Below are 27,762 nucleotides of genomic sequence, written 5' to 3'. Positions count from 1 at the left end.
TGGCAACATAGGAAGCTATGGGAATAGGGGGAACAAGAAATAAGGTGGGGAGTAGGAAAGTGGTATGAGGAGAGACGAGGTAACCAAATAAAAGGGAGAAAAACTGAAAGGAAGTGACATTGCAATGAAAGTCAGGTAGGAGAAAAGGAAAAAGAGCAAGAAATGATGCACAATGTTAGGGCTAGCAATTTGTGTTCATTTCTGGCTCTTTACTCACCCAGCCCCATGCTGGCTCCTCCTGTCTCTCTGCACAACCACAGTTCATTGGCGGGACAGGTATGGTAGGGCCCAGCCTCCAGTTTGAGGACGAAAAGGAGAGCCAGAGATTAATCAAAAATTATTTTAAAAAAATCACATTTCTCTCTCTTTTTTTCAGATATAGTGATGCTAGTCTGCTAGCACATAAATGTTTGTAGTGTCCAGAGTAGCATGGACAAACATGTTAGCTAACAAGTTGATTGGCAATAACAAACCTTTGATTCTTGTGATGTCAAATTTCACTAGATATCCAGTCATCAGTTTTCCAAGCTAGATAGTATGTGCATTTTTGATATAAAGCCACACTGTTTTGTAAATACATTTCAGGCCTTCTTTATATCCCCACCCCCAGCTGGCCAATGATGCCAGCCTGTTGTCCACCTGTCTCATTTTCTAAAAAGCTCCTTTGTGTTTTCTCCTATGATATGCCTCACACTTGGGAGAAGCTCACTGTAAACATCCACAAAGCTCTCCTCCTCCTCCAAATCTGTGTCAGACTCCCTTTTGTCATGGAGCCTATAGAAAACGTGATAGCAGTTAGACCGCTGATATGCTGAGACTCCGCCTATTATGCTGACCTATACTGTCTCGTATTTCCCCATCTGTCTATCCATTGTTGTCTCTTGTCTGATACATAGCTTGTAAGCTCTTTGGGGCAGTGGGATCTAGTGGAATCAGCACTGGACTGTGACCCCAGGAACCTGAGTGCTATTCCTGGCACTGCTACTGGCCTGCTAGGTGACCTTGGGGACATTGTTCTGTGCCTCAGTTCCCCCATGTGTAATTGATGCTGATCACACTACCTTTGTAAAGCACTTACAGAGCTATATAGGAAAAGCACTATATAAAAGCAATTTGCAGTGTTGTTGTAGCTATGTTGGTCCCAGGATATTAGAGAGACAAGGTGGGCGAGGTAATATCTTTTATTGGATCAACTTCTATTGGCAAAAGACAAGCTTGTCTCTTCGCCAACAGAAGCTGGTCCAATAAAAGACATTACCTCACCCACCTTGTCTCTATATAAAAGCCAGGTATTTTTTTTCTGTTTGTACACCAGGTAGCACAATGGAGTTCTCGTCCATAAATGCTACAGTAATACAAATAATAATACATCAGGAAGAAGCTGAACAGGGCACAAGCCCCTTTTCAGATCACCTTTAAATAAGAGTAATTCATATACAAAGAAAGATAAGTGGGGTGTTCATGTTTGAGGAGCTGCACCAAATTCATAATTCATTAAGTAACATGTTTGTGGACATATGTTTGTGTGTTTCTGAACTATATTTGGATGTACTGGCTATAAAAAGCCCTCAGTGCAAAGTGACCTTTAGCAGAAGTCAGATCTCCTGTCCGTGCTGTTGCTGACTGCCCACGAGAGAAGATCCAAGCCTATTAAAATTGCATTTCTTCTCTTCTTGTTCCCCATGAGGATGACTAAAGAGGCCATATCTCTGCACTCCCTGAATGAGACATTAAACAGGTCACAAAGGATTGTATGTGTTAGTACTACAAGGAGGAACAAGTCAAGGCTCCATTGTGCTGGGAAGGGGCTATAGCAAGATTGGGCAAGGGAAGAAACTAACTACCAGAGTGACAGGTCTGTATATTAGATGAGCCTGTACTTGTTTCTTAATTCTTTATGGGAAATAGAGGGGGTATAAACATGAACTTGGAGGCTGATGGGTCTCAGATCACAAGGAGTCTCCTTGTTTCTCCTTTATCTCTGAAAACAACCAACCACCTGTTTTGTGAACAAGCCTTTGTATAGTTCGCAGGCATTTAGCCCTGTGGCCCTGAGTGCATGAGTGTTTTGCCATCAGCATGAATGCAACCACTTGATCCCCAATCATAAATGATCTCTTTTTTAAAAAGTTGCAATTTGATTATGGGCCAGCAGGAAATTCTAATGTTTCCATATTCAACCATATGCTAATGTTCTGATAAGGTCCAGTTCTGAACAAGTGTTTTTAGGTGAGCCCAGGCCCAGGATGGGTTAGAAGCAAAGAGCTTAGAACCCAGTGGATTCAAAAGACAAGAAAGGAAGGAAGGCAGCTCACAGAGGAAACTCTATTTCATATTGTGTCTCTCATCAATTGCCTGGTAACATATTACCACTTTCTTTAATTTGCAGACTATTTTTCTAATTTAAATAGTTAACAGTTCATATTAAAATTAAAGGGGAAGGAAAGCAAAAGATTTGAAAATGCTCCTATAGTTACTGGAGATGGGTAAAGTATAGTCCCTTTTTACTACAAAGTATATATACGGGAATCCCAGGTCTGACATTATTGTGCAAATGTTATCTAACAAGGGAGGCTTGAGTATGTGTAAAGCTGGTGTCTGCTTAAATAAATATTATTGTAGTAAAAGTGGCTGTTGTAAAACAAATATATTATTGCAGCTGGGATGCAGTATTTCAATTAACATTTCTAATATCCCAACATCTGCATATTTGTATGCACATTATTTATACTATGGAAATGCCCAGGAAAGGAACCCCAAAGATCAATGCCCCACTGTGCTAGACACTATAGAGACAATTAACAAAGAAGATTGTCAGATCTCTGGAGAAAAGACTGTCTACGTGTCAGGACACAAGTGTGTGAACACACACATGTAGGTGGAGTTGGGATGGGAGGAAGAGGTAACAAAAGGAACAGAACACAGTGGCCACTATTGGCAAAATTGGGTAATTCAGCATGAGATCTCCAGTTTCTCTGATTTAACTAGTGCTGTAACAAGTGCTTCAATCTTCCTGCTACACAAGATCACTGACTGTACTATTAAATCAGCTGTAACAAATTAGCAAAAAGGCAGCATTCACCTGTATATCTAAGAACAAGACTGAGGACAGTGTGTCTTAACATACATATTCTATACAGAGAAATATGCATGCTGAGAGAGACACCAGAGAATGATGTGGAAAGAGAAGAGCAAGTAACTTTTCAGTAGGAAGTGTAAGGAGCTGCTGTGAGTTGTGTGAATAAATCTTTACAAGGTTAGGAATTATTTACTTCATTTACATTTATATGGAGCTATGAACCCTCATGCTTCAGGGCATAAACCAGCCACCAGATAATGGGGTTGGTAAGAAACTTTTCTTTAGAGTGGGGTATTCTGCCACTGTTCATTATGGGGGATTTTGCCCTTCTTCTGAAACATGGTACCAATCACTACTGGAGACAAGACACTGGACTATAGGTCTGATTGGTATGGGAATTCTGATGTTCCATGGTTCTGTGAATAACATTACCCATTACAGTAAAAGTGACAGGTGATTAGAAGCCTGTGGAGAATTGAGGTCTTAAGTGAGGAGCAAGCAAAGGAAAGATATAAGTGTATGGTTGGTATCATGAAAATAGGATAAAGAGGTGGTGTGTGGGACATAGTGTTATACACGAGTTTGCGACAGTGATGACCTGGAATATGAACATTTATAGCTTAGCTCTAAAAGTAATAAAAATGAAGGTGTCTGATGTTCTGGAAAGGATCTAAACTCAGGGAAAGAAAAGCCATGAGCATTAAATAACTTATTTTTAAAAAGCCTCTTTTTTCCATATAGCGTTCAATAACCTTCATAAGAATGTGAGCTCTGATTTTACTGGATGTGTTATGAGTGCAGTGCTGTATATTTACAGGAAGAGCAGCAGGAAGATTTTAAACGCTTTCTTGTAAAGGATCAGGATTTGTTTTGTGCTTGTACAGAACAAGATTGACATGAGGTGCGTGACAAAGTTCCTCCTCTATCTTGGTAGGTCCTTCGCTTATTGGCGGATTTTCTTGCCTCAGAGATTCACCATGTGGGTTAGGGAACAGCCCAGAGACCTTCCCCTCTGGAAGAACCCACAGTCCAGGTCAACTGGGAGGTTTGGGGGGAACCCAGGCCCACCCTCTACTCCAGATTCCAGCCCAGGGCCCTGTGGACTGCAGCTGTCCATAGTTCCTCCTGTAACAGCTGCATGACAGCTACAACCTGGGCTACTTTTCCATGGCCTCCTCCAAACACCTTTCTTATTCTCACCACAGGACCTTCCTCCTGGTGTCTGATAATGCTTGTGCTCAGTCCTCCAGCAGCACACCCTCTCACTCTCAGCTCCTTGCACCTCTTGCGCCTCACACTCCCACCACAAACTGAAGTGAGCTCCTTTTTAAAAGCCAGGTGCCCTGATTAGCCTGTCTTAATTGATTCTAGCAGCTTCTTCTTAATTGGCTCCAGGTGTCCTAATTAGCCTGCCTGCCTTAACTGGTTCTAGCAAGTTCCTGATTACTCTAGTGCAGCCCCTGCTCTGGTCACTCAGGGAACAGAAAACTACTCATCCAGTGACCAGTATATTTGTCCTCTACCAGACTCCTGTACCCCACTGGTCTGGGTGTGTCACATATCCCTTCCCCCTGCTCAACGCCAAGGGGTTGGGCAGCTTGGGACACCAGACAGTGCACACGTGACAAGCCATCGGCGTTACCATGATGGCTCCCTACTCTGTGTTGCACATGGAACTGGAAAGGTTGGAGGGATAAGAACCATCTGGTCACCCTTGTGTTCTTCTCCTTGTTCCGCTGCATCCATTGAAGAGGGGCATGGTCGGTCACGAGGACAAATCTGCGCCCAAGCAGGTAGTAGCGCAATGTTTCCATGGCCCATTTTACAGCAAGGCATTCTTTCTCCACCACTGCATATTTTCGTTCCCTTGGAAGGAGTTTCCGACTGAGGTATAGAATTGAGTGTTCCTCCTCCCCGACCATCTGTGATAGAACGGCCCCCAACCCTACTTCCGATGCATCCGTCTGCAGGATAAACTCCTTCGTGAAATCAGGGGCTATCAGTACGGGGTTACTGCAGAGGGCAGTCCATAGGTCTGTGAATGCTTCCTCTGCTGCGTCAGACCATCTCACCAGATCAGGTCCACGGGCTTTCACTAGGTCTGTCAGGGGGCTTGCCCTTGTGGCAAAGTGGGGGATAAATCGTTGGTAATACCCCACCACACCTAGGAACGCCCGGACTTGTTTCTTGCGACTTGGTTGGGGCAATTTTGGATGGCCTCTAACTTGTTCACTTGGGGTTTTACCAAACCTTTTCCCACAATGTAGCCAAGATATTTGGCTTCTGTAAACCCTACAGCGCACTTGGCAGGGTTTGCTGTAAGGCCAGATCACCTGAAGGTATCAAGGACTGCCTCCACCTTCTCCAGGTGGGTTTCCCAGTCTGGGGTATGAATGACCACATTGTCCAAGTAGGCAGTAGCATAACTGTTATGCGGGCATAATAGCTTGTCCATGAGGCGCTGGAAGGTAGCTGGGGCCCCATGTAGTCCAAAAGGGAGGACAGTATATTGAAAAAGATCCTCTGGTGTAGAGAACGCAGTCTTTTCCTTTGCGTCTTCTGCAAGGGGAATCTGCCAGTACCCCTTTGTCGAGTCTAGGGTAGTCAAGTACTGGGCATTACCCAGATGGTCCATTAGCTCATCTATGCGAGGTATGGGGTACACGTCGAACTGGGATACTTCGTTTAGTCACCAGAAGTCATTGCAAAATCTTGTGGTGCCATCAGGTTTGGGCACCAGCACGATTGGGCTGGACCACTGACGGTGGGATTCTTCGATGATCCCCAACTCCAGCATTTTTTTTTACTTCTGCTTTTATTTCCTCCCTTTTTGCCGCTGGCACCCGATAGGGCCTCATTGTTACTCTGGCCCCAGGGTTCGTGACGATGTGGTGATAGGTCTCGGTTGTTCGACCCGGTTTTGTCGAGAACACATCTTGGTTCCGGAAGATCATCTCAGACACCTCATTCTTCTGGTCTGGTGTTAAATCGGGAGACACTCTCACCTGTTTGGAAGGCTTGTTTTCCTGGGTTAGGTCTTTTTGGACCATTGTGCATGCCTCTTGTGCATGCCAGGGTTTCAGAAGGTTAACGTGATAAATTTGTTCTTGTTTTCTGCGTCCTGGCTGCCACACCTTGTAGGTTACTTCCCCCACGGGTTCAACCACCTCACAGGGCCCCTGCCATTGGGCCAGAAGCTTGCTTTCTGCTGTGGGTACCAACACCATAACCCAATCCCCTGGTTGGAACTGTCACACTTTTGCCTGGCGATTGTAATGGGTTCGCTGGGCCTCCTGTGCCTTCTCCAAATGTTCCCGTACAATAGGAGTAACCCGGGCTATCCGGTCTCGCATCTGCATTACATGCTCTATTATATTTCTCCCCTCATTGGGGTCCTCTTCCCAGATCTCTTTGGCGATGTCTAGTATGCCACGGGGATGACGCCCGTATAATAACTCGAAGGGGGAAAACCCAGTTGAGGCCTGAGGTACCTCCCGGATAGCGAACATAAGGTAGGGTAGTAGGGTGTCCCAATCCTTCCCGTCCCAACTTACCACCTTCCTTATCATAGCCTTGAGGGTTCGGTTAAACCTTTCTACCAACCCATCAGTCTGCGGATGGTAGACCAAAGTTCTCAAGGTATGTATATGGAGCAGCGTACAGAGGTCCTTCATTAGCTTCGACATAAATGGGGTTTCTTGGTCGGTTAATATCTCCTTCGGTAGCCCCATTCGGGCAAAGATCCCCACCAGATCTTTGGCTATAGTTTTAGAGGTCGTGTTCCGCAGGGGGACGGCTTCTGGGTAGCGAGTAGCATAGTCCAAAACAAGTATATATTGGTGGCCCCAAGCCGTCTTCTCCAGGGGTCCCACTAGGTCCATGGCTATTCGCTCGAAGGGGACCTCTTTGATGGGAAGGGGTAGTAAAGGTGCCCTCAAGTGGGGACAGGGACTGTGCAGTTGACACTCCGGGCAGGAGGCACAGTACCTCCGCACTTCTTCATGTACTCCGGGCCAGAAGAACCATTGTAGGACTCATGCCAGGGTCTTCTCTACCCCCAAATGCCCCCCAAAAAGATGACTATGAGCAAGACTTAATACAGCATTCTGGTGTTTTTGAGGTACTAGGATCTGCTGTACCTTCTGCCCCTGTACTGGTGCAACCCGGTACAAGAGATCCTTCTTCATTACGAAGTAGGGTCCTGGTCCCTGGGTTTTCCTTTCCTCGGGGACCCCATCTATTTCAGTCACCTCCTTCCTAATGTTGTCATACCTTGGGTCTTCTGCCTGGTCCCGTCCAAAATTTCCTCTCCCGGGGCTAATCTGCCCAAGATCTAGGGGCCCAGTCTCTGTTGCCTCTACTGGTTCAGAAGCATTAGGGTGGGGGTCAGATTCAGGTGCTTCTCCCTCCTGCGTGGCCTCCTCTTCAGCTGCGCGGGTCCGCCTACCTACAAGAGCGACCCTCTGGCTTTGGATCAGTATTCGGGTTCCCAAGGCCTTAGCTGCCCTTCTTTCCCTTTTTGTCTTTCTACCCTGTCTGGGAGTGGAGAACAAATCTGGGGATATTTCAGAGAAGATTGGGGGTTGACAGTCTGCTGTGGATGCCTCACTAATTTTAAGCATCCCCATCTTTCTCCAATCCCCCTACTGGGAGTAAGTTTCCAAACCCTGGAAAGTCCCTCCCTATGAGCACCAGGTATGGGAGTTTAGGGACTACACCTGCTGCTACCTCAGTAGTGTTCCCTTGGATCTCGATTTTTACTAGGATGGTGGGGTAGTAACTAACTGTCCCATGGACACATGTTATCCCCGTATGTTTAGCCTGTAGCAGCTGACTACGCTTCACAAGCTTCCCTGAGATAAGCGTGATAGCACTCCCTGAATCAACCAGTGCCCTGGTCTCTACCCCCATTTAGTTTCACTGGTCTGGTATACATATGTGGGGTTAGTGAGACCCCCCCGACAAGGTGGATTAGGGAGCATGGATCTGCCCAGTTCCCCAGGTTACACTGCATAGGCTCCTCAGCATTGGGACACTATGCAGCTATCGGTCCCCACTCCCCACAGGCATAACATCTGTATGGAGCCCTACGCGTTCCCGGGCTCTCGGTTTGGGCAGTCTAACATCATGATCCTCTTCTCCCTCACTGCTCCGACTCTTTGTGGCCTCTGATGGGCCTTCAGCCTCTCTCTTTTTCCACCTGGGCCCTCCCGGTGGCCCAGTCACCCAAACTTTAGGGCTTGGTGCTGCTAGTTTAACCCGGGGTGCCTCTTCCTTAACTGGTCAGGTCAGCTCCCTCGCTGTCCTTCGCCTCTCTACCAGGGCCACAACCTCGTCATAGGTGGAGGGTTCGTTCTGGCTTACCCAGACACGAAGGTGGTAGTCCCCTCATGCATCGGTCGATGACCAGAACCGCTAATATCTCTTCCAGACTCCGGGACTCTGTTTGCAACCACTTTCGTGCTAGATGGATGAGGTCATACAATTGGGACCGCGGGGTTTTGTCTTCCTGGTACCTCCAACCGTGATACTGCTGGGCCCACACTGCTGTCGTTACCCCAGATCTGGCCAGGATCTCTGCTTTCAACTGGGGATAGTCTGCCGCACCCTCTTCAGGCAGATCATGGTAGGCCTTCTGGGCCTCCCCACACAGGAATGGGGCAAGGATGCCAGACCACTGATCTCAAGGCCAGGCCTCCCGTAGGGCTGTCCTCTCAAAGGCCAGAAGGTATGCCTCTACATCATCCTCCCGCGTCATTTTCTGCAGCCAATGGCTGGCCCGTATGAGCCGTGTCCCATCCTGGCCGCGATTCAGCTCTGTAAGGGACTTTACCTGGTTTACCAGTTCCCGCAACATAGCTCGGTCTTGAGCAGCCTGGTCCATCAACACGCGATTAGTCTCTTGCTGCAGCCTCACTGCCTCCTGTTGGGCAGCTGCCTGGATACGGGTAGCCTCCTGCTGGGCCGCCGTAGCTTGTATCAGTGCCCCTATTGTGGTGAAAAAAAATAAACCCTCTCCATTTTTGTTGCTGTTTTGTTTTTTTTAAAATCACTCTCCTTCTTCCACCGTGCTGTGCACCCCAAGATCCCACCCCTGACACCAGTGTGACAAAGTTCCTCCTCTATCTTGGTGGGTCCTGCGCTTATTGGCGGATTTTCTTGCCTCAGAGATTCACCATGTGGGTTGGGGAACAGCCCAGAGACCTTCCCCTCTGAAAGAACCTACAGTCCAGGTCAATTGGGAGGTTTGGGGGGAACCCAGGCCCGCCCTCTACTCTGGGTTCCAGGCCAGGGCCCTGTGGACTGCAGCTGTCTATAGTGCCTCCTGTAACTGCTGCATGAGAGCTACAACTCCCTGGGCTACTTCCCCATGGCCTCCTCCAAACACCTTCCTTATTCTCACCACAGGACCTTCCTCCTGGTGTCTGATAATGCTTGTGCTCCTCAGTCCTCCAGCAGCACACCCTCTCACTCAGCTCCTCTTACTCCCAGCTCCTCACACTCACACCACAAACTGAAGTGAGCTCCTTTTAAAACCCAAGTGCCCTGATTAGCCTGCCTTAATTGATTCTAGTAGCTTCTTCTTAATTGGCTCCAGGTGTCCTAATTAGCTTGCCTGCTTTAACTGGTTCTAGCAGGTTCCTGATTACTGTAGTTCAGCCCCTGCTCTGGTCACTCAGGGAACAGAAAACTACTCATCCAGTGACCAGTATATTTGCCTTCTACCAGACTCCTGTACCCCACTGGTCTGGGTGTGTCACAGGTGGTATTAATTTAGTAGTAACCTCATTGGTTACCACTTTTAAAAAGTAAAGAAACTCATTACTCTATGATCGGAGTGATTCACAATTATTAATAAATTATCATAAGACCCCAGTGAGATTAGGAAATATAACTACTCCCATTTTACATTAAAAACAGGCACAAAGTTAATTTATTTGCCCAAAAAGCGGCACAGCTGGTAACAAAAATCAAGTTTTCCTGACTGCCAGCCCTGTGTCTTAAACACAGGACCATCCTGCCCTACATTAAGAACAGAATAATGGCCATACTGGGTCAGACCAAAGGTCCACCCAGCCCAGTATCCTGTCTACCGACAGTGACCAATGCCAGGTGTCCCAGAGGGAGTGAACCTAACAGGTAATGATCAAGTGATCTCTCTCCTGCCATCCATCTCCACCCTCTGACAAACAGAATCTAGGGACACCATTCCTTACCCATTCTGGATAATAGCCACTAATGGACTTCTCTCCTGTTTGCTATATGTGGATGCCAACCTGATGTTTGCCTAAATTTGTAATTGCATCAGTTTGTGTAAGTGTAATAATTCTTATTTTTGAAATGGAACCCAAAGAAATGTGAGCTATTTAAAAAGTCAGATAACCTACCGTCATCCTTTGACGAGAGGGGAATACATTTTCATTGGCAAAGTGAATATTGGGGCAATGTGAGAGCTAATCTATTTCCCAAAGGCTCAAGATGCAAAATTTTCCTGGGGTTTGCTCCTATTAATGAAGGGTCATTTCCATGTATCATAATATTGTAAAACCACTTCATAATTTCAAGTGGTCACTGCAGTGTGAATTGGCATTTTCAGAGGGGACACTTGTGAATGTTTCAGTTTTGGCTTGAAAGTGGTTTAAAACATCTGCAAGTAGCTTAAAGGCGGAGAGCAGTTTCTCCCAAGAACAAAAATGGCTGGAAAAGCCAGGGAATATTAAAGCAACATTATTAAATATTAAAAGCAACAGAGAAAAATTATTGCATCAGTGGTGACCCATTTTCATCAATAATTAAATCTATTGGCCATTTTCACCATTTATGTAGAAGAAAGCTTGTGAAAACAGAAACCATGAATCTTCATTCACCTAGCTCGGTCAATGAGCCATTACAATCTGTAATGAATAATTCACTCAGCCTTTTATCTCTGACTTGTCCAAAAACTGACTCTTACAAATATGTTTGCTCATCTTTTCCAACAAATGTTACCTAAATAAGTTTCAGGCTGTAGATAGTTGACAAAGTGTGATGAAGTGGGGATTTTCCTTTGTTATGTTGTATATGAGCCTATGTGAGTCTTACTGTTTTGCATGAATGCTGTGTGTACAGGAGTGCTGCCAGCTTTTCTGTCGCCCTAGGTGGCGGAAGGTCCCGCCCCGAAATGCCAGCCACCACAGAGGCAGCGGAAGGTCCTGCCGCCGAAATACCACCGCAGTTGCCGCCCCCCAAATTGTAGTGCCCTAGGCAACCGCCTAGGTCGCCTAATGGATTGCGCCAGCCCTGTGTGTGTACCTCAGTTTCCCTGTGTATTGCACCAATGTCTAGGTGGTGGGAATAAGGGGGTGTGACTTGCGGAGGCTGCTCCAGCTGCTTGCACCGATGCTATAGCCGCCCCTTCGTAACCTGAGACCCAGAAGGGGGATGCGACCAGGTGACTCTTGGCCCGGGAAGCGAGACAAAGGCCGGAGGAGGAGCAACGGGCAGGGCAGAGGCCAGACAGCTGGAAACGAGTCAGTCTTGGCTGGCTTGGGATTCAGAGGGAGGACCAGAGCCCTAGCTCTGGGTTCCCTTCCCCCCAAGATGCACTTAGCTAAAAATCTCTGATTTCTGTTCTAACAAGTTTTGTCCTACGCTGTGTTCCTGTCGACTAATAAACCTTCTGTTTTACCGGCTGGCTGAGAGTAACATCTGACTGCGGAGTTGGGATGCGGGGCCCTCTGGCTTCCCCAGGAGCCCCGTCTGGGCAGACTCGCTGTGGGAAGCGCACAGTGTGGAAGGGGATGCTGAATGCTCCAAGGTCAGACCTAGGAAGATCTAAGCTGTGTAAGCTTCTTGTCCTGGAGACATTATGCTCCGAGAGAGGAGGCATGCTCCCCCAGAGTCCTGACTGGCTTCATATGCAGTAGTTCCAGAGCATTGAACCAGTGACTCCCACCGAGACACAAAGTGTTTGCTGACAGCTATTCCTTTGAGTATCTATCTGTGAGCTGTGTGATTAGTCACTAAATCATAGTATTGTTCCTGTTCTCTAACTGATACTTTCATATAAATAGTAGGGTTTGAACTCTTGAACCTTCACTGCTAATAGCATGAGTCTGTACTACTGGAGCTGATGTACTGACTATTACATTAAGAAATAAGTGTGATAACGAGCCACTAGAAGGAGACTTAGGGTATGACTACACTACGAAATTAGGTCGAATTTATAGAAGCCGCTTTTTTCGAAATCGTTTTTATACAGTCGATTGTGTGTGTCCCCACACAAAATGCTCTAAGTGCATTAAGTCGGCGGACTGCGTCCACAGTACCGAGGCTAGCGTCAACTTCCGGAGCATTGCACTGTGGGTAGCTATCCCACAGTTCCCGCAGTCTCCGCCACCCATTGGAATTCTGGGTTGAGATCCCAATGCCTGATGAGGCAAAAACAGTGTCACGGGGGATTCTGGGTACATGTCGTCAGGCCCCCCTCCCTCCGTGAGAGCAATGGCAGACAATCATTTCGCGCCTTTTTTCCTGGGTTACCTGTGCAGACGACATACCATGGCAAGCATGGAGCCCACTCAGCTCAGCTCACCGTCACCATATGTCATCTGGGTGCCGGCAGATGTGGGACTGCATTGCTATACAGCAGCAGCTCCTTGCCTTTTGGCAGCAGATGGTGCATTACGATTGGTAGCCATCGTCGTCATACTCCTCAGTGAGTTCGATCAGAGGTGCCTGGGCAGACATGTTTTGTCTCCTGGAGACTCAGTCCTGCTGGCAGTCCTATTGCACCATCTTGATGATGATGGCTAGCAATCGTAATGCAACTTCTTCTGCCAAGCACCCAGAAGATGCTGATGGCTATCAGTCATGCTGCACCCTCTGCTGCCAGCCTAAGATGTAAAAGGTAGATGGAGTGGATCAAAACAATAAATGGACCAGATTTGTTCTGTATTCATTTGCTTCCCCCTCCTTCCGTGAAATCAACGGCCTGCTAAACCCAGGGTTTTGAATTCAATCTTTGGGGGGGGCCATTCTGTGTGACAGTTGTTTGTGCTTCTCCCTGATGCACAGCCACCTTTGTTGATTTTAATTCCCTGTAAGCCATGTCGTCAGTCGCCCCTCCCTCCCTCCCTCCCTCCCTCCGTCAGACAATAGTTTTGTGCCTTTTTTCAGCCCAGACGCCATAGCACTGGGATCATGGAGCCTGCTCACATCACCACGGCAATTATGAGCACTATGAACACCACGCGCATTGTCCTGGAGTATATGCAGAGCCAGGACATGCCAAAGCAAAACCAGGACCCAGCCGATGAGGCGATTGTAGCGCGGCAATGAGAGTGATGAGGAAATTGACATGGACATAGACCTCACAGAAGGTACAGGCCCCAGCAATGTGCAAATCATGGCGTTACCGAGGCAGGTTCATGCCGTGGAACGCCGATTCTGGGCCCGGGAAACAAGCACAGACTGGTGGAACCGCATCATGTTGCAGATGTGGGACGATTCCCAGTGGCTGCAAAACTTTAGCATGTGTAAGGGCACTTTCATGGAACTTTGTGACTTGTTTTCCCCTGCCCTGAAGCGCCAGAATATCAGGATGAGAGCAGCCCTCACAGTTGAGAAGCGAGTGGCGATAGCTCTGTGGAAGCTTGCAACACCAGACAGCTACCGGTCAGTCGGGAATCAATTTGGAGTGGGCAAATCTACTGTGGGGGCTGCTGTGATCCAAGTTGCCAGGGCAATCAAAGACCTGGTGATATCAAGGGTAGTGACTCTGGTAGTGATGTGCAGGCCATAGTGGATGGCTTTGCTGCAATGGGATTCCCAAACTGTGGTGCGGCAATAGACAGAACCCATATCCCTATCTTGTCACCGGAGCACCAAGCCACCGAGTACATAAACCGCAAGGGGTACTTTTCAATGCTGCTGCAAGCCCTGGTGGATCACAAGGGACGTTTCACCAACATCAATGTGGGATGGCCGGGAAAGGTACATGATGCTCGCGTCTTCAGGCACTCTGGTCTGTTTCGAAAGCTGGAGGAAGGGACTTTCTTCCCGGACCAGAAAATAACTGTTGGGGATGTTGAAATGCCTATCGTGATCCTTGGGGACCCAGCCTACCCCTTAATGCCATGGCTCATGAAGCCGTACACAGGCAGCCTGGACAGTAGTCAGGGCCTGTTCAGCTACAGGCTGAGCAAGTGCGGAATGGTGGTGGAATGTGCATTTGGATGTTTAAAAGCGCGCTGGCGCAGTTTACTGACTGGGATAGACCACAGCGAAACCAATATTCCCATTGTTATTACTGCTTGCTATGCGCTCCACAATATCTGTGAGAGTAAGGTGAAGACATTTATGGTGGGGTGGGAGGCTGAGGCAAATCGCCTGGCCACTGATTACGCTCAGCCAGACACCAGGGCAGTTAGAAGAGTACAGCAGGGCATGGTGCAGATCAGAGAAGCTTTGAAAACCAGTTTTGTGACTGGCCAGGCTACGGTGTGAAACTTCTGTTTGTTTCTCCTTGATGAACTCCCTCTCCCTGTTCACTCTACTTCCCTGTAAGCTAACCACCCTCCCCTCCCCACTTCGATCACCACTTGCAGAGGCAATAAAGTCATTGTTACTTCACATTCATGCATTCTTTATTAATTCATCACACAACTAGGGGGATAACTGCCAAGGTAGCCCACGAGGGGTGGAGAAGGAGGGAAGCACCGGGTGGGGTGGGGGAAGAGGGAAGGACAAGGACACACTGCACTTTAAAACTTTAACACTTATTGAAGTCCAGCCTTCTGTTGCTTGGGCAATCCTCTAGGGTGGAGTGGCTGCGTGGCCGGAGGCCCCCCCACGGCGTTCTTGGGCGTCTGGCTGAGGAGGCTATGGAATTTGGGGAGGAGGGCTGGTGGTTACACAGGGGCTGTAGCGGCGGTCTCTGCTCCTGCTGCCTTTCCTGCAGCTCAACCATACGCTGGGGCATATCAGTTTGATGCTCCAGCAGCCGGAGCATCGACTCTTGCCTTCTGTCAGCAATCTGACACCACCTATCCTCTTCAGCCCGCCACTTGCTCTCTTCAGCTCGCCACCTCTCCTCTCGTTCATATTGTGCTTTTCTGCACTCTGACATTGTCTGCCTCCACGCATTCTGCTGTGCTCTGTCAGTATGGGAGGACATCTGGAGCTCTGTGAACATATCATCCCAAGTCCGCCTTTTTCTCCTTCTAATCTTCACTAGCCTCTGCAAAGGAGAAACATTTGCAGCTGGTGAAGGAAAAGGGAGAGGGGGTTAAAAAGACACATTTTAGAGAACAATGGGTACACTCTTTCACGTTAAATTTTGCTATTCACATTACACAGCACATGTGCTTCCATTACAAGGTCACATTTTTCCTCTTATATTGAGGGCCTCCCGGTTTGGTGTGAGAGATCACTCACGCAGTGCCAGGCAACAGAATTCGGCTTGCAGGCAGCCATGGTAAGCCACAGTCTTTTGGCTTTTTTAACCTTCATAACATGTGGGAATGGTTTCAAACAGCAGCGCCCTCATTTCCCATACCAAGCGGCCGTTGGGTTGGCCATTTAAAATGGGTTAGCAATATAAAAGGAGGGGCTGCGGTTTCCGGGTTAACATGCAGCAAAAACCCAACTAACCCCCCTTCCCCCTCACACCCAATTCTCTGGGATGATCATTTCACCCCTCCCCTCCACTGCGTGGCTAACAGCGGGGAATATTTCTGTTCAGTTGAGCAGGAACAGGCACCTCTGAATGTCCCCTTAATAAAATCACCCCATTTCAACCAGGTGACCGTGAATGATATCACTCTCCTGAGGATAACAAAGAGAGATAAGGAATAGATGTTGTCTGCATGCCAGGAAACACTGGGACCATACGCTGCCATACTTTGTTATGCAATGATTCCAGACTACGTGCTACTGGCCTGGAGTGGTAAAGTGTCCTACCATGGCGGACGGAATAAGGCAGCCCTCCCCAGAAACCTTTTGCAAAGGCTTTGGGAGTACACGAAGGAGAGCTTTCTGGAGATGTCCCTGGAGGATTTCCGCTCCATCCCCATATACTTTTCCATTAGCTGTACTGGCCGCGAATGCCAGGGCAAATTAATCATTAAACACGCTTGCTTTTAAACCATGTATAATATTTACAAAGGTACACTCACCAGAGGTGCCTTGTGTGCCCTCAGGGTCTGGGAGCACGCCTTGGGTGGGTTCGGGGGTTACAGGTTCCAGGTCCAGAGTGATAAACATATCCTGGCTGTTGGGGAAAGCAGTTTCTCTGCTTCCTTGCTGGGAGCTATCTTCATTGTTTTCATCATCATCTTCCTTGTACCCCAAAACCGCTTCCGTGTTGCGTGATTCTCCATTGATGGAATCAAAGCACAGGGTTGGGGTAGTGGTGGCTGCACCCCCTAGCATGGCATGCAGCTCAGCATAGAAGTGGCATGTCTGCGGCTCTGCCCCGGACCTTCTGTTTGCCTCTCTGGTTTTGTGGTAGGCTTGCCTTAGCTCCTTTATTTCCATGCAGCACTGCTGTTATGGCCTCTGTCCTTCATGCCCTTTGAGACTTTTTCTAATGTTTTGGCATTTCGGTTATTGCAACAGAGTTCAGCTAGCACTGATTCGTCTCCCCATATGACGAGCAGATCCCGTACCTCCCGTTCAGTCCATGCTGGAGCTCTTTTGCGATCCTGGGACTCCATCATGGTTATCTGTGCTGATGAGCTCCGCATGGTCACCTGTGCTCTCCACACTGGGCAAACAGGAAATGAAATTCAAAATTTCACAGGCCTTTTCCTGTCTACCTGGCCAGTGCATCTGAGTTGAGAGTGCTGTCCAGAGCGGTCACAATGAAGCACTCTGGGATAGCTCCCGGAGGCCAATACTATCGAATTCCGTCCACACTACCCTAAATCCGACCCGGAAAGGCCGATTTCAGCGCTAATCCCCTCGTCGGAGGTGAAGTAAAGAAATCGGTTTAAAGGGCCCTTTAAGTTGAAAAAAGGGCTTCGTTGTGTGGACGTGTCCAGGCTTAATTCGATTTAACGCTGCTAAATTCGACCTAAACTCGTAGTGTAGACCAGGCCAAAGATCCGCGGTACTGAAATGAGTTACACTGACCTTGGTAAGCTAATTCTATTTCTGCCCAACATAAATTTCATTTTCTAATTAAACAAATTTCCTTTGTGATTAAACAAATCTCTGTTACTGGCCTAAAATTCCCTTTTGGCAAACATTTATATGAAAGTGTTTACACTTTTATGAATATTCCCAAGGGGGTAAAATGAGATGTAAGCATGGTTAACGCAAAATGTTATTTGAAGTTAGTCACCAAAAAAATTCTCATTATATATTACAGCAAAAAAGGGGGTGGAAATCAGCTCTTAATAGGTTTGAGTATCCACTGTTCCTACGATCTAAAGTGAAAAGAGACAGAGATTATCCAATGACCTGAAAACTACTGGATATTTTGGCATTTCAAAAACATCAGACAAAGATGAAAAGATAGACCAGGAAATGTAATATTTGTAAGGCAAAAAATTATACTTTTAGTCTAGGAAGCTCACCAAATGCAACAGATCTCAAACTCTTTGGAGCAGGGCCAGGCTTTTCATTCTGTGTTTATAGTGCCTCGCATAATAGGGTCCTGGTCCCTGACTTGGGCTCCTCAGCACTATCACGAAACAAATAAAACAGTAGTAAGAATACCCAGGGACCACTCTGCTTGAAACAGAGTCTTGCAATTCAATAGCTGTTAGTTGCCAGAGACAGTTTTTCAAGATAGCCTGAAGTTCATTCCGTTAAAAAAAAAAAATCAAGGCTAACTGATCTTCTGATGAACATAAGAACGGCCGTACTGGGTCAGACCAAAGGTCCATCTAGCCCAGTATCCTGTCTACCGACAGTGACCAATGCCAGGTGTCCCAGAGGGAGTGAATCTAACAGGTAATGATCAAGTGATCTCTCTCCTGCCATTCGTCTCCACCCTCTGACAAACAGAGTCTAGGGACACCATTTCTTACCCATCCTGGCTAATAGCCATTAATGGACTTAACCACCATGAATTTATCCAGTTCTCTTTTAAACGCTGTTATAGTCAATACTTGGCCAATTCAGGGATCCCTTGTTATCTGTATGAAACCTAGGCAAAAAAACCTTTCAGTTTCTAAAGTGTTTCAACAGCTTCAAGATTCTAGAATTACCCAAAAGTTGCACCTCAGGGGAACAATTTAATTGGGATCTTAGTTAAGCTAAATTACCCTAAATTATTCCTGAGGAACACTATCAAAATGGACAGTGACCAGCATATTCCACTCCTTTACATCTACAGAACAGCAGTGAATGAGTATAAAGCATGCTCCCTGCCTCCTCATGTTTTGACATAAATTCAACAGAATAGCACCTCATAAAATTAGGGTTACCATACGTCCGGATTTTCCCAGACATGTCCGGCTTTTTGGTCCTCAAATCCCCGCCCAGGAGGAATTTCCAAAAAGCGGGACATGTCTGGGAAAATAGGGAGGCATGGTAAGGGAACCGCCTCCTCCCTGGGCTCCAACTTTCCCGGCTCCTGCTGCTCTCCCCAGTGCAGCAGCAGCCGGAGCCTGGGAGGAGGTGGCTGCGAGCTTGGATGCCGCCACCGGCCAGCACCGCTCAGCCGGAACCGGGGCCCGAGCCGAGCTGGGCCAGAGCCGCTGGGACTGGGGCTGAAGGTGCTCGGCCGCCGGCCGGCATCGCTTGGCCAGGACCGGGGCCGGTGCCCCGGGGCCGAGCCAAGCTGGAGTTGCTAGAGCCGGGGGTGCTCGGCCGGGGTCGGGTCGGAGCCGCTCGGCCGGAACCAGGGCCGGCGCCCCAGGGCCCGAGCCGAGCCGGGCCGGAGCTGCTGGGGCCAGAGCCTCTTGGCTGGCCGCCGGAGGGAGCCACTTGGCCGGGGGTGCCGGACTGGGCCGCACCTTCTTGCACTCCCCCCCGCTGCCCCAGCTTACCTGCTGCCTGCCTGCCTGTTTCAGGCTTCCCGCGAACATTTGATTCACGGGAAGCAGGGGAGGGGAAGGAGCAGGGGGGCGGAGCATTCAGGGGAGGGAAAGGAGTTGGGGCGGGGACTTTGGGGAAGGGGCGGAGTTGGGGCGGGGAAGAGGTGGAGTTGGGGTGGGGGCGGGGTCCCTTGGAGTGTCCTCTTTTTCCAGGACTGCAATATGGTAACCCTAATAAAATAAACTTTCTGATAGAGGTCACATGGAGAAACTTCAAAATCACGATACCTCATTTAGTTATATTATTCATAGGAAATATGAAAATATACTACTTTCTTAGAAATCAGAAGGAAAATCATAAGTACTTACTAGCTGGAAGAGAGACCAATACAGCTACCAATTACAAAATAGTCTTTTTTGTGCTGCAGCTACTTGGTTCTGCCATATTTAAAGAGCCGTCTCTAGAAAAGCTGGGAGAAAAAGTTCCTATAAAAGGAAAACATTGCAATAGGGAGACAGGAGTGCTGAGAGGCATAGAACCACCCTATAAATCATGTATATGATGGAAACCATTTTAAGCCAGGGGGTGTAGTAGCACTCCTAGTTCTAGCACCTATGTAGGAAGAGTTAGTAGGGACTAGGAAGTCACCAGCCATGGTACTGAGGGAGGCAAGAAAAAGGCTGGTTTTAAGTATAGTATTATGTAAGTATTAGCTATTATAATATTTTTGTGGTAGATTTTATACAGGGTTGATTTAAGTGTTATGTAGGATCAATTTGGGTCCTAAAATGAAACTCTCAATGAGATTAGACTGAGCTTGATAGGTCACTATTAGTAGACATTTAATCTCTTATGATAAGAATGAGGGTGTCTGATAAACTAATTCAGATAACCTTGACTGTCTTTGAAGAAGACTATGTGATGACTACTTCTAAAGGTACACAGACTACATCAAGCAACTGAAGCTCAACTGGCAAACACCTTCAAAAGGAGTCATAATGACTTCCAAGTAAAATGGAGGAATCTTAAACTGGATCTGAAGTTAGCTATAATGCAGCAGAAGTGGAGCCCTCTTTCAGTGCAGAAGTTCAGATATGCTGATTCTAATAATGACTCTGGTTCTTATATTCCACAGGGTGGAAAACAGGCTGCAGACAGTGGAGACTCAGTTCAAAGAGCTGAACTCTGCCATGGAGAAACTGACACAGAAACTGCAGTTTCAGGATAAAACCCTGGAGAAGCAGATGGGCGAGGATGAGTTGTGGATATCCTTGCTGGAGGGCAGGTGAGCCACGGAAGAAAAAAAACAGCTGTTTCCCCTCCATGTATCAGCTGGGAGACTAGAGAATTGAGAAACCTGTGTAACAATCTATATGTGCAGGTGAAGATGAATGGGTTTAGGCTACACTGAGTGAAAAGAATACAACTTTCTTTCTACATCCAGGAATGATGTAGGCTTTGAATTGCCTTTTACCACAAGAGAATACAGTTTGTTGATCTCAGCAAATGCAAGCCAAATTCCATTCCAAGTGCAAAAACTTCTAAAGAAATTTTAAATATGCACTAAATATTATTATATCTTAAAAAAAACCCACACCATTTCTAAGAATACCAGAGACACCGTATGCTCTTTCAAAATCTTTCAGATAACTGTGTCCCACTATAAGCAGTAAAAATCAGAATCTTATTAATGCCCTGGTTTTGTTTTGCTAGCAAATAAGGCCAAATCTTTCACATTTTGGTGCCTGAAGTTAGGCTCCCATAACCATATTTAGACATCTAAATAACAGGCTTTTTTTAAAGATCCCGAGCTACTCACAGTTCCCATGGAAAGCAACGACAGCTGCAAGAGCACAGTGCTTTGAAAAACAGGCTACTTAGGTGCCTCTTACAGCTGTGTAACTATGGGCACATAAGTAGTCTCACTGAACTCAATGGGACTACTTTCGAGTAAAAATACACACATGCTTAAGCCTCTGCAGAACTGGGGTCTAAATATGGATTTCAGAGCTCACATTTGGGCCCCCCCCCACTTTTGAAAATCTTGGCCTAAATAAATTAATCGCATTCAAAAATGAATGCAAATTGCTTAGTTGGAGGCCTATCACATTAATATCAATAACTGCAACAAAAATAAATAGCACTTCATAAAACACATACTTGAACCTAATGATTTTAGATGAAACAGGATAGATCTGGTGGAGAAAAATCAGGTAAAACAAAAAATATTAGCTTCTACATCCTTTTCAGAACTTTCTAGTCCCTTTAGGAGGGAGTGTTCCTTAAGCTTCTCTCCCTTAGTTGGTGCCTTTGGTTAGAACAGGAACTGGAGCTGAGTGAGAACATCGGACAGCCATTGGTTTGCTGTGTAACCTTGCCAAGTAATTTAACCTCTCTGTGCCTCAGTTTATCCATCAGTAAAATGGGTGTATGATTCTGATACTGCAGAAACCGAAATAAAACTATGTACTACTCTAGGAGCTGTACATCAACTAAAAACCCAAACAAAACCAGAATAGTCCCCCAAATACTGTTTTTTCTTTTCTTCTAGGTGTTGTGGTATTAAGTTTAATAGAACATATGTAGGACCCTACCAAATTCACGGCCCATTTTGGTCAGTTTTGCAGACAGAATTTTAAAATTGGTCAACTTCACAATTTCAGATTACATCTGAAATTTCACAGTGTGGTAATGTGGTGCAGATCCTGACCCAAAGTGGGGTTGTGGGGTCCGCAAAGCTGTTGTTGGGAGGTGGCGGGATTACCACTTTCACTTCTGCATTGCCTGCACAGCTGGGCTCTGAAGGCAGCAGCTGCGGAGCTTCCTGTAGTCAGAGGAGGCTCCCGGTGAGTGGAGATGAGTCTGATCTCCCCATGCTGCTAGGAGCACCTCAGCCAGGCGCTTCTAGCTGCTAGTCCTGGCCAGCTGGGGTGGAAGAGGACTTCTTCTTCCCTGCATGGCCCCTCTAGGGGGAGATCAGACCCACCTCCGGGTACCTCCCCAGTCTGTAGGAAGCTCCATGGCTGGGCAGCAGCCCCAGGACTTCCTGCACCTGGAGGAGGATCCCAGAGGTGGAGGTGGGTACGATCACCCCATGCTACTGGGAGCACCCTAGCCGGGGGCTGCTAGACCTGGCCAGTGGCGGGTTAATGCACAGGCTCTGTGAGGGGCCCCAACAAATTTCGGGAGGCACTGGAAAAATGGGTGCCTTGAGCACCAACAGGAGCAGGAGGGGCCATGCAGGGGAAGAGGAAATCCTGTCCCTCCCCAGCCAGATGGGACTAGCAGCTAGGAGCCCCTGGCTGGGGTGCTTCCAGCAGCACGGGAGATCGGATTTCATGGATTTCATTTTATATTATTTCACAGTCTGAGACATGTTTTTCACTGCCGTGAAATTGGTAGGGCCCTAAACATATGTAAACAAATGAGTCAACAGTGTAACACTGTTGCAAAAAAAGCGAACATCATTCTGGGATGTATTAGCAGGAGCAAGACACAAGATGTAATTCTTCCGCTCTACTCCATGCTGATTAGGCCTCAGCTGGAGTATTGTGTCCAGTTCTGGGTGCCACATTTCAGGAAAGATGTGGACAAATTGGAGGAAGTCCAGAGAAGAGCAATAAAAATGATTAAAGGTCAAGAAAACATGACCTATGAGGGAAGATTGAAAAAATTGGGTTTGTTTAGTCTGGAAAAGAGAAGACTGAGAGGGGACATGATATCAGTTTTCAAGTACATAAAAGGTTGTTACAAGGAGGAGGGAGAAAAATTGTTCTTCTTGTCCTATCCTCAGAGATTAAGAAGCAATGGGCTTAAATTGCATCAAGGGAGGTTTAGATTGGATATTAGGAAAAATCTCCTGTCTCTCAGGGTGGCTAAGCGCTGGAATAAATTGCCTAGGGAGGTTGTGGAATCTCCATCATTGGAGATTTTTCAGATCAGGTTAGACAAATACCTATCAGGGATGGTCTAGATAATACTTAGTCCTGCCATGAGTGCAGGGGACTGGACTAGATGACCTCTTGAGGTCCCTTCCATTCCTATGATTCTGTGAAAGCACTTATTCAGATAAGTGTTACTACACAAGTGCAAAACGATCTTTTCTTTCTTTTTTTATTCTTTTTCCTCCAGGAAGCCTTGAGGGAAATTGTCTAAGGTATACACTAGAAAAGGTACACTAATCATCTAAGGTATACACATTTATTGTGGTAACTGATCTGGTCAGAGCTCAGCTGCAGCAGCAATCAGTTAGTTTCAAAAGGCTGCCTCCATTCAACTAATTCTTAGACTCAGCTGAATAATTAAACGCAGGTCAGGAGTTTTAGATGCAATAGGATTCTTAGTCAAACTGTAAAAGGCTATAAAAAGTACATTGGGAAAAATGAACTAATGATCCCTGAAATTGACCTTAACAATGACTTCAGGGAAATGGAAATTCTACCCACTTTTTCATTCAAATTCAAGTTCACCTACACTATAAGAAACCTGACAACACCCCTTCAGACACTCTGTTTGCTTTTTAAGTAGAAGGCTTACTGTGATGTGATGGCTGCATTACCAGGGATTGCTGGGGTTACAGACCACCAGAATTCTCCACTTATTACCTAAATGGGTATGAACTGAAGTATACGGGAAGTATTTTTGTCTGAGAAATGGTTTCTGTCTCCATCTCTGTGGCAGGTTCACTTCAGTGGAGATAAATCTTTTCTACAGCTATGTCAGTGAAATGCTTTGCTGCTTGCATTCCTGTGTCAGAGTGAAGCTGCCAGATCTGGCGGGAAGCCTCCCCACATTAGCCTCTGTCATGAGGCGCAAAGGCAAGAACCAGAGAATTAGACTGGTGTGGGAAGCAGTGCTGGAGATGCTGGGGCTGCAAGAAGGAGATATCTTAGCTCTATGCACCTTTTTCATCATACATTGCTCTGAAGCACAGTATTACCCAGCTAACCAGAGGCGAAAGTACACCAGTGATATCAGCACGATGATAACCAAGGTGGTGAAGAACCAGATCCTTCGAGAGAGCCTGCTGTGTGCTGTCCAGGTGGTAGAGAATGGCAGAGCACAGAGGGATCCAAAAAAGATAATAACCCTTGTCCAAAAATAACTTATGTGGCAGATTTCTTAAACTCCCTTACCCACTTAGGACAAACAAGCTTACAACCTAAACAGCAAAAAGAAGAACAGGAGTACTTGTGGCACCTTAGAGACTAACAAATTTATTAGAGCATAAGCTTTCGTGGACTACAGCCCACTTCTTCAGATGCATATAGAATGGAACCATTCTATATGCATCCGAAGAAGTGGGCTGTAGTCCACGAAAGCTTATGCTCTAATAAATTTGTTAGTCTCTAAGGTGCCACAAGTACTCCTGTTCTTCTTTTTGCGGATACAGACTAACACGGCTGTTACTCTGAAACCTAAACAGGTTCCTATATAAAGACGCAATTACATACCTGTGCATGTGTATATCAACACACAGATCCATATGTACAAATGCTCTCAACCATGACACACTAAAATGTATCATGAGTCTGAAAAGCCAGGCAGATTCCCAGAATTAATACAGCAGTCATATAAGATTTTCATCACCATCATGTACACGCGTACATGCAAATGTGTAGCCAGAGGCTGCTGGGAGGGACACACAGATTCTTCTGTTTCTTAGCTAAAATATTTTGAAACTTGCATAATGCTAAAGAGTTACAATGCCAACATTTTCCAGCATAAAATCTGCTTTGCTGTACTTTGTATTCTCATTGCATGTCTATGAAAGCTGTAAACTGTAGTATGAAACTTAAACTAATTTCTTATAATAAAACTCCTTGGTTTATCATTTAATGTGTGTACTGCTCTGTGGAAAATCAGTATTTTCACAGAATCCTAGGAATATAGGACTGGAAGGGATATTATGATGTCATCAAGACCAGTCCACCATCCTGAGGCAGGACTAAGCATACTTTAGACCAGTGGTCTCCAAAGTGGGGTGCACGCACCCCAGGGGGTGTGCAAGAGGATCCTTGGGGGTGCGTGGCAGGAGGAGCGGTTTGTTTTGTTTTTTGCTTCGTCAGGAAGTGGCTTCTTTTTTTTTTTTTGCTTCGGCAGTTCGGGTGGGAGTCCGAGTGGCTTTTTTTTTTTTTTGCTTCAGCGCGGTAGGTGGTGCGTGCTCAAAAATTTTTTACGGACAGGGGCGCGCGATCAAAAAAGTTTGGAGACCACTGCTTTAGACCATCCCTGACAGATGTCTGTCCAACCTGTATTTAACATCCAATGATGGGGATTCCACAATCTCCCTTAAAAGCCTATTCCAGAATTGAACTACTCTAGAAAGTTTTTCCTAATATCTAATTTAAAATCTCCCTTGCTGCAGATTAAGCCTATTAGTTCTTGTCCTACCTTCAGCGGAGATGCAGAACAATTGATCACCATCCTCTTTACAACAGCACTTAATGTATTTAAAGATTTACCAGGTCCCCCGCAGTCTTTTTTCAAGACTACACTTGTGCAGTTCTTTTAACCTTTCCTCATAGGTCAGGTTTTCTAAACTTATTTCTGTTGCTCACCTCTGGACTTGAGCCAGTTTATCCCTATCTTTTATGAAGTGACACTCAGAATTGGATACACTACTCCAGCTGAGGCTTCACCAGTGCTGACTAGAATAGGACAATTACCTCCTGTGTTTCATATATGATAATCCTGTTAATAGACACCAGACTGATATTAGCCCTTTTTGCAACTTCTTCACACTTCTGACTCGTATTCAATTTATGATCCACTATAACCCTCAGATCCTCTTCAGCAGCACTAACCCTGGCCAGTTATTCCATTTTGTAGTTGTGCATTTGATTTTTCCTTCCTTAGGGTAGTACTTTACACTTGTCTTTACTGAATGTCATCTTGTTGATTTCATAAGAACTGCCATACTGGATCAGACCAATGGTCCATATAGCACAGTATCCTGACTCTGACTGGCAATTTTGGAGAGATGCACCCATGTCTTCACCTTCTGGCATTCAGAGGTTTAGGGTCACACTGAGTTTGGAGTTATATCCCTGACCCTCTTGGCTAATAGCCATTGCTAGTTGCTGGACATATCCTTCATGAGCTTATCTAGTTCTTTTTTGAACGCAGTTATACTTTTAGCCATCACAACATCCCATGGCAATGAGTTCTTCGGGCTGACTGTGTGTTGTGTAAAAAAGTACTTCCTTATGTTTGTATTAAACCTGCTGCCTATTAATTTCATTGCCTAACCCCTGGTTTTTGTAGTGTGGAAAACGGTAACATGTCTCTATTCACTTTTTCCACTCTGTTCATTATTTTATAGAGTTCTGTCACATGTCCCCTTAATCATCTCTTTTCTAATCTTAACAGCCCTAATCATTTTAGGCTCTACTGATATGGAAGCCATTCTATAGCTTTGATCATCTTTGTTGCCCTTCTCCAAACCTTTTCCAGTTCCACTATATCCCTTTTGAGATGTGGAGACAAGAACTGGATACAATATTCAAGGTGTAGGTGCACAATGGATTTAAATATTGGTGCTATGATATTGTGTCTTCTTTTCTATTCCTTTCCTAATAGTGCCTAACGTTCTGTAAGCCCTATTGACCACTGCTGCACACAGCTGAAGTTTTCAGAGAACTATCCACAGTAACTCCAAGATATCTTTCTGGAGTGGTAACAGCTAATTTAGAAGCCATCATTTTTATATAAAGAGAGATAGAGAGAGATTGAGATTATTTGCACTTGTCATTGTTGAAGCTCGCCTGCCACCCTGTTGCCCAGTCACTCAGTTTTGTTAGTTTCCCCATGTAACTACTTACAGTCAGCTTTGGACTTAAAAATGTTGAATACTTTTGTGTCATTTGAAATGGCCCTGGACAAGTGGCTCTCTCCGGCCCAGGCCGAGCAGCGCCCAGCGGCCCCAGTGGCTCCGGCCCCGGCGCGGCGACCCTGGTTCCGGCTGAGCACCCCCGTCCCAGCACCCCCGTCCCGACCCCCAACAGCGCTGGCCCGGCCCCGGCCCTTGGCCCGACTCCCAGCAGTGCCGGCCCCGGCTCCGGCCTGACTCCCAGCAGCGCTGGCCCCAGCTCCGGCCCGACTTGGGCCCCAGCAGTGCCAGCCCCAGCTCCTCGGGCCCCAGCAGCGCCGGCCCTGGTTCTAGCCAAGCGCGCCGGCCGAGCACCTCTGGCCCAGCCCCAAGCCCCGCAACCCCAGCCAGAATGCAGCCCGATTCCTGGGCTCTTTAAAGCCGGCCCTGGTCAGGGGACAGGGAGGGAGGGTTGGATGGGTTGGGATTTGGGGGGGTGGGGGGGCTGTCAGGGGAGCAGGGGCGTGGAGAGGGGTCGAGGCAGGCAGGTAGCAGAGGGGGTTGGATGGGTCAGGAATTCTGGGGGTCCTGTCAGGGGGCGGGGAGCAGTTGGATAGGGCATGGGAGTCCCCGGGGGTCTGTCAGGGGTGTGAATATGGGGTGGGGGTTCTCAGGAGGGGGCAGTCACAGGACAAGAAGCAGGGCGGCTTAGATAGGGGGTAGAGTCCAAGGGGGCAGTTAGTGGCAGGGGTCCCAGGAGGGGGCAGTCAGGGGGACAAGGAGCAGGGGGGGTTGGAGGTTCTGAGGGGGTCAATCAGGGGGGGGGAGGGAGTGGATGGGGGTGGGGCAGGAGCAGGGCTCCTCCCTCCCCCAGTGTCCTCTTTTTCGCTTGTGGAAATATGGT

At 47.0% G+C, this 27,762-nt stretch overlaps 1 protein-coding gene across 1 annotated transcript; it reads left to right on the top strand.

The window, feature by feature from the left end:
* The first annotated feature begins 1,269 nt into the window (after window positions 1-1,269).
* Window positions 1,270-24,546, top strand: SMCO1 (single-pass membrane protein with coiled-coil domains 1). Its single transcript, XM_034782723.1, has 4 exons — window positions 1,270-1,738; window positions 20,184-20,333; window positions 23,729-24,206; window positions 24,463-24,546. Exons 1-3 carry the CDS (start codon window positions 1,683-1,685, stop codon window positions 24,150-24,152), a joined length of 630 nt encoding a protein of 209 aa, XP_034638614.1. The 5' UTR covers window positions 1,270-1,682; the 3' UTR covers window positions 24,153-24,206; window positions 24,463-24,546.
* Window positions 24,547-27,762: the final 3,216 nt, after the last annotated feature.

The sequence above is a fragment of the Trachemys scripta genome, chromosome 9 (genome assembly GCF_013100865.1).
Source record: "Trachemys scripta elegans isolate TJP31775 chromosome 9, CAS_Tse_1.0, whole genome shotgun sequence".
Taxonomy (NCBI): Eukaryota; Metazoa; Chordata; order Testudines; family Emydidae; genus Trachemys; species Trachemys scripta.
The sequence above is the reverse complement of the archived record's forward strand: the minus strand, read 5'-3'. Positions and strand labels throughout refer to the sequence as shown.

Coding starts and splice junctions, on each gene's coding strand:
- SMCO1 (XM_034782723.1), top strand. CDS start 1,683: ATGAGGATGACTAAAGAGGCCATATCTCTGCACTCCCTGAATGAGACA. Junction 1,739..20,183: donor CTGAATGAGACATTAAACAG/GTCACAAAGGAT, acceptor TATATTCCACAG/GGTGGAAAACAGGCTGCAGA. Junction 20,334..23,728: donor ATATCCTTGCTGGAGGGCAG/GTGAGCCACGGA, acceptor TCTCTGTGGCAG/GTTCACTTCAGTGGAGATAA.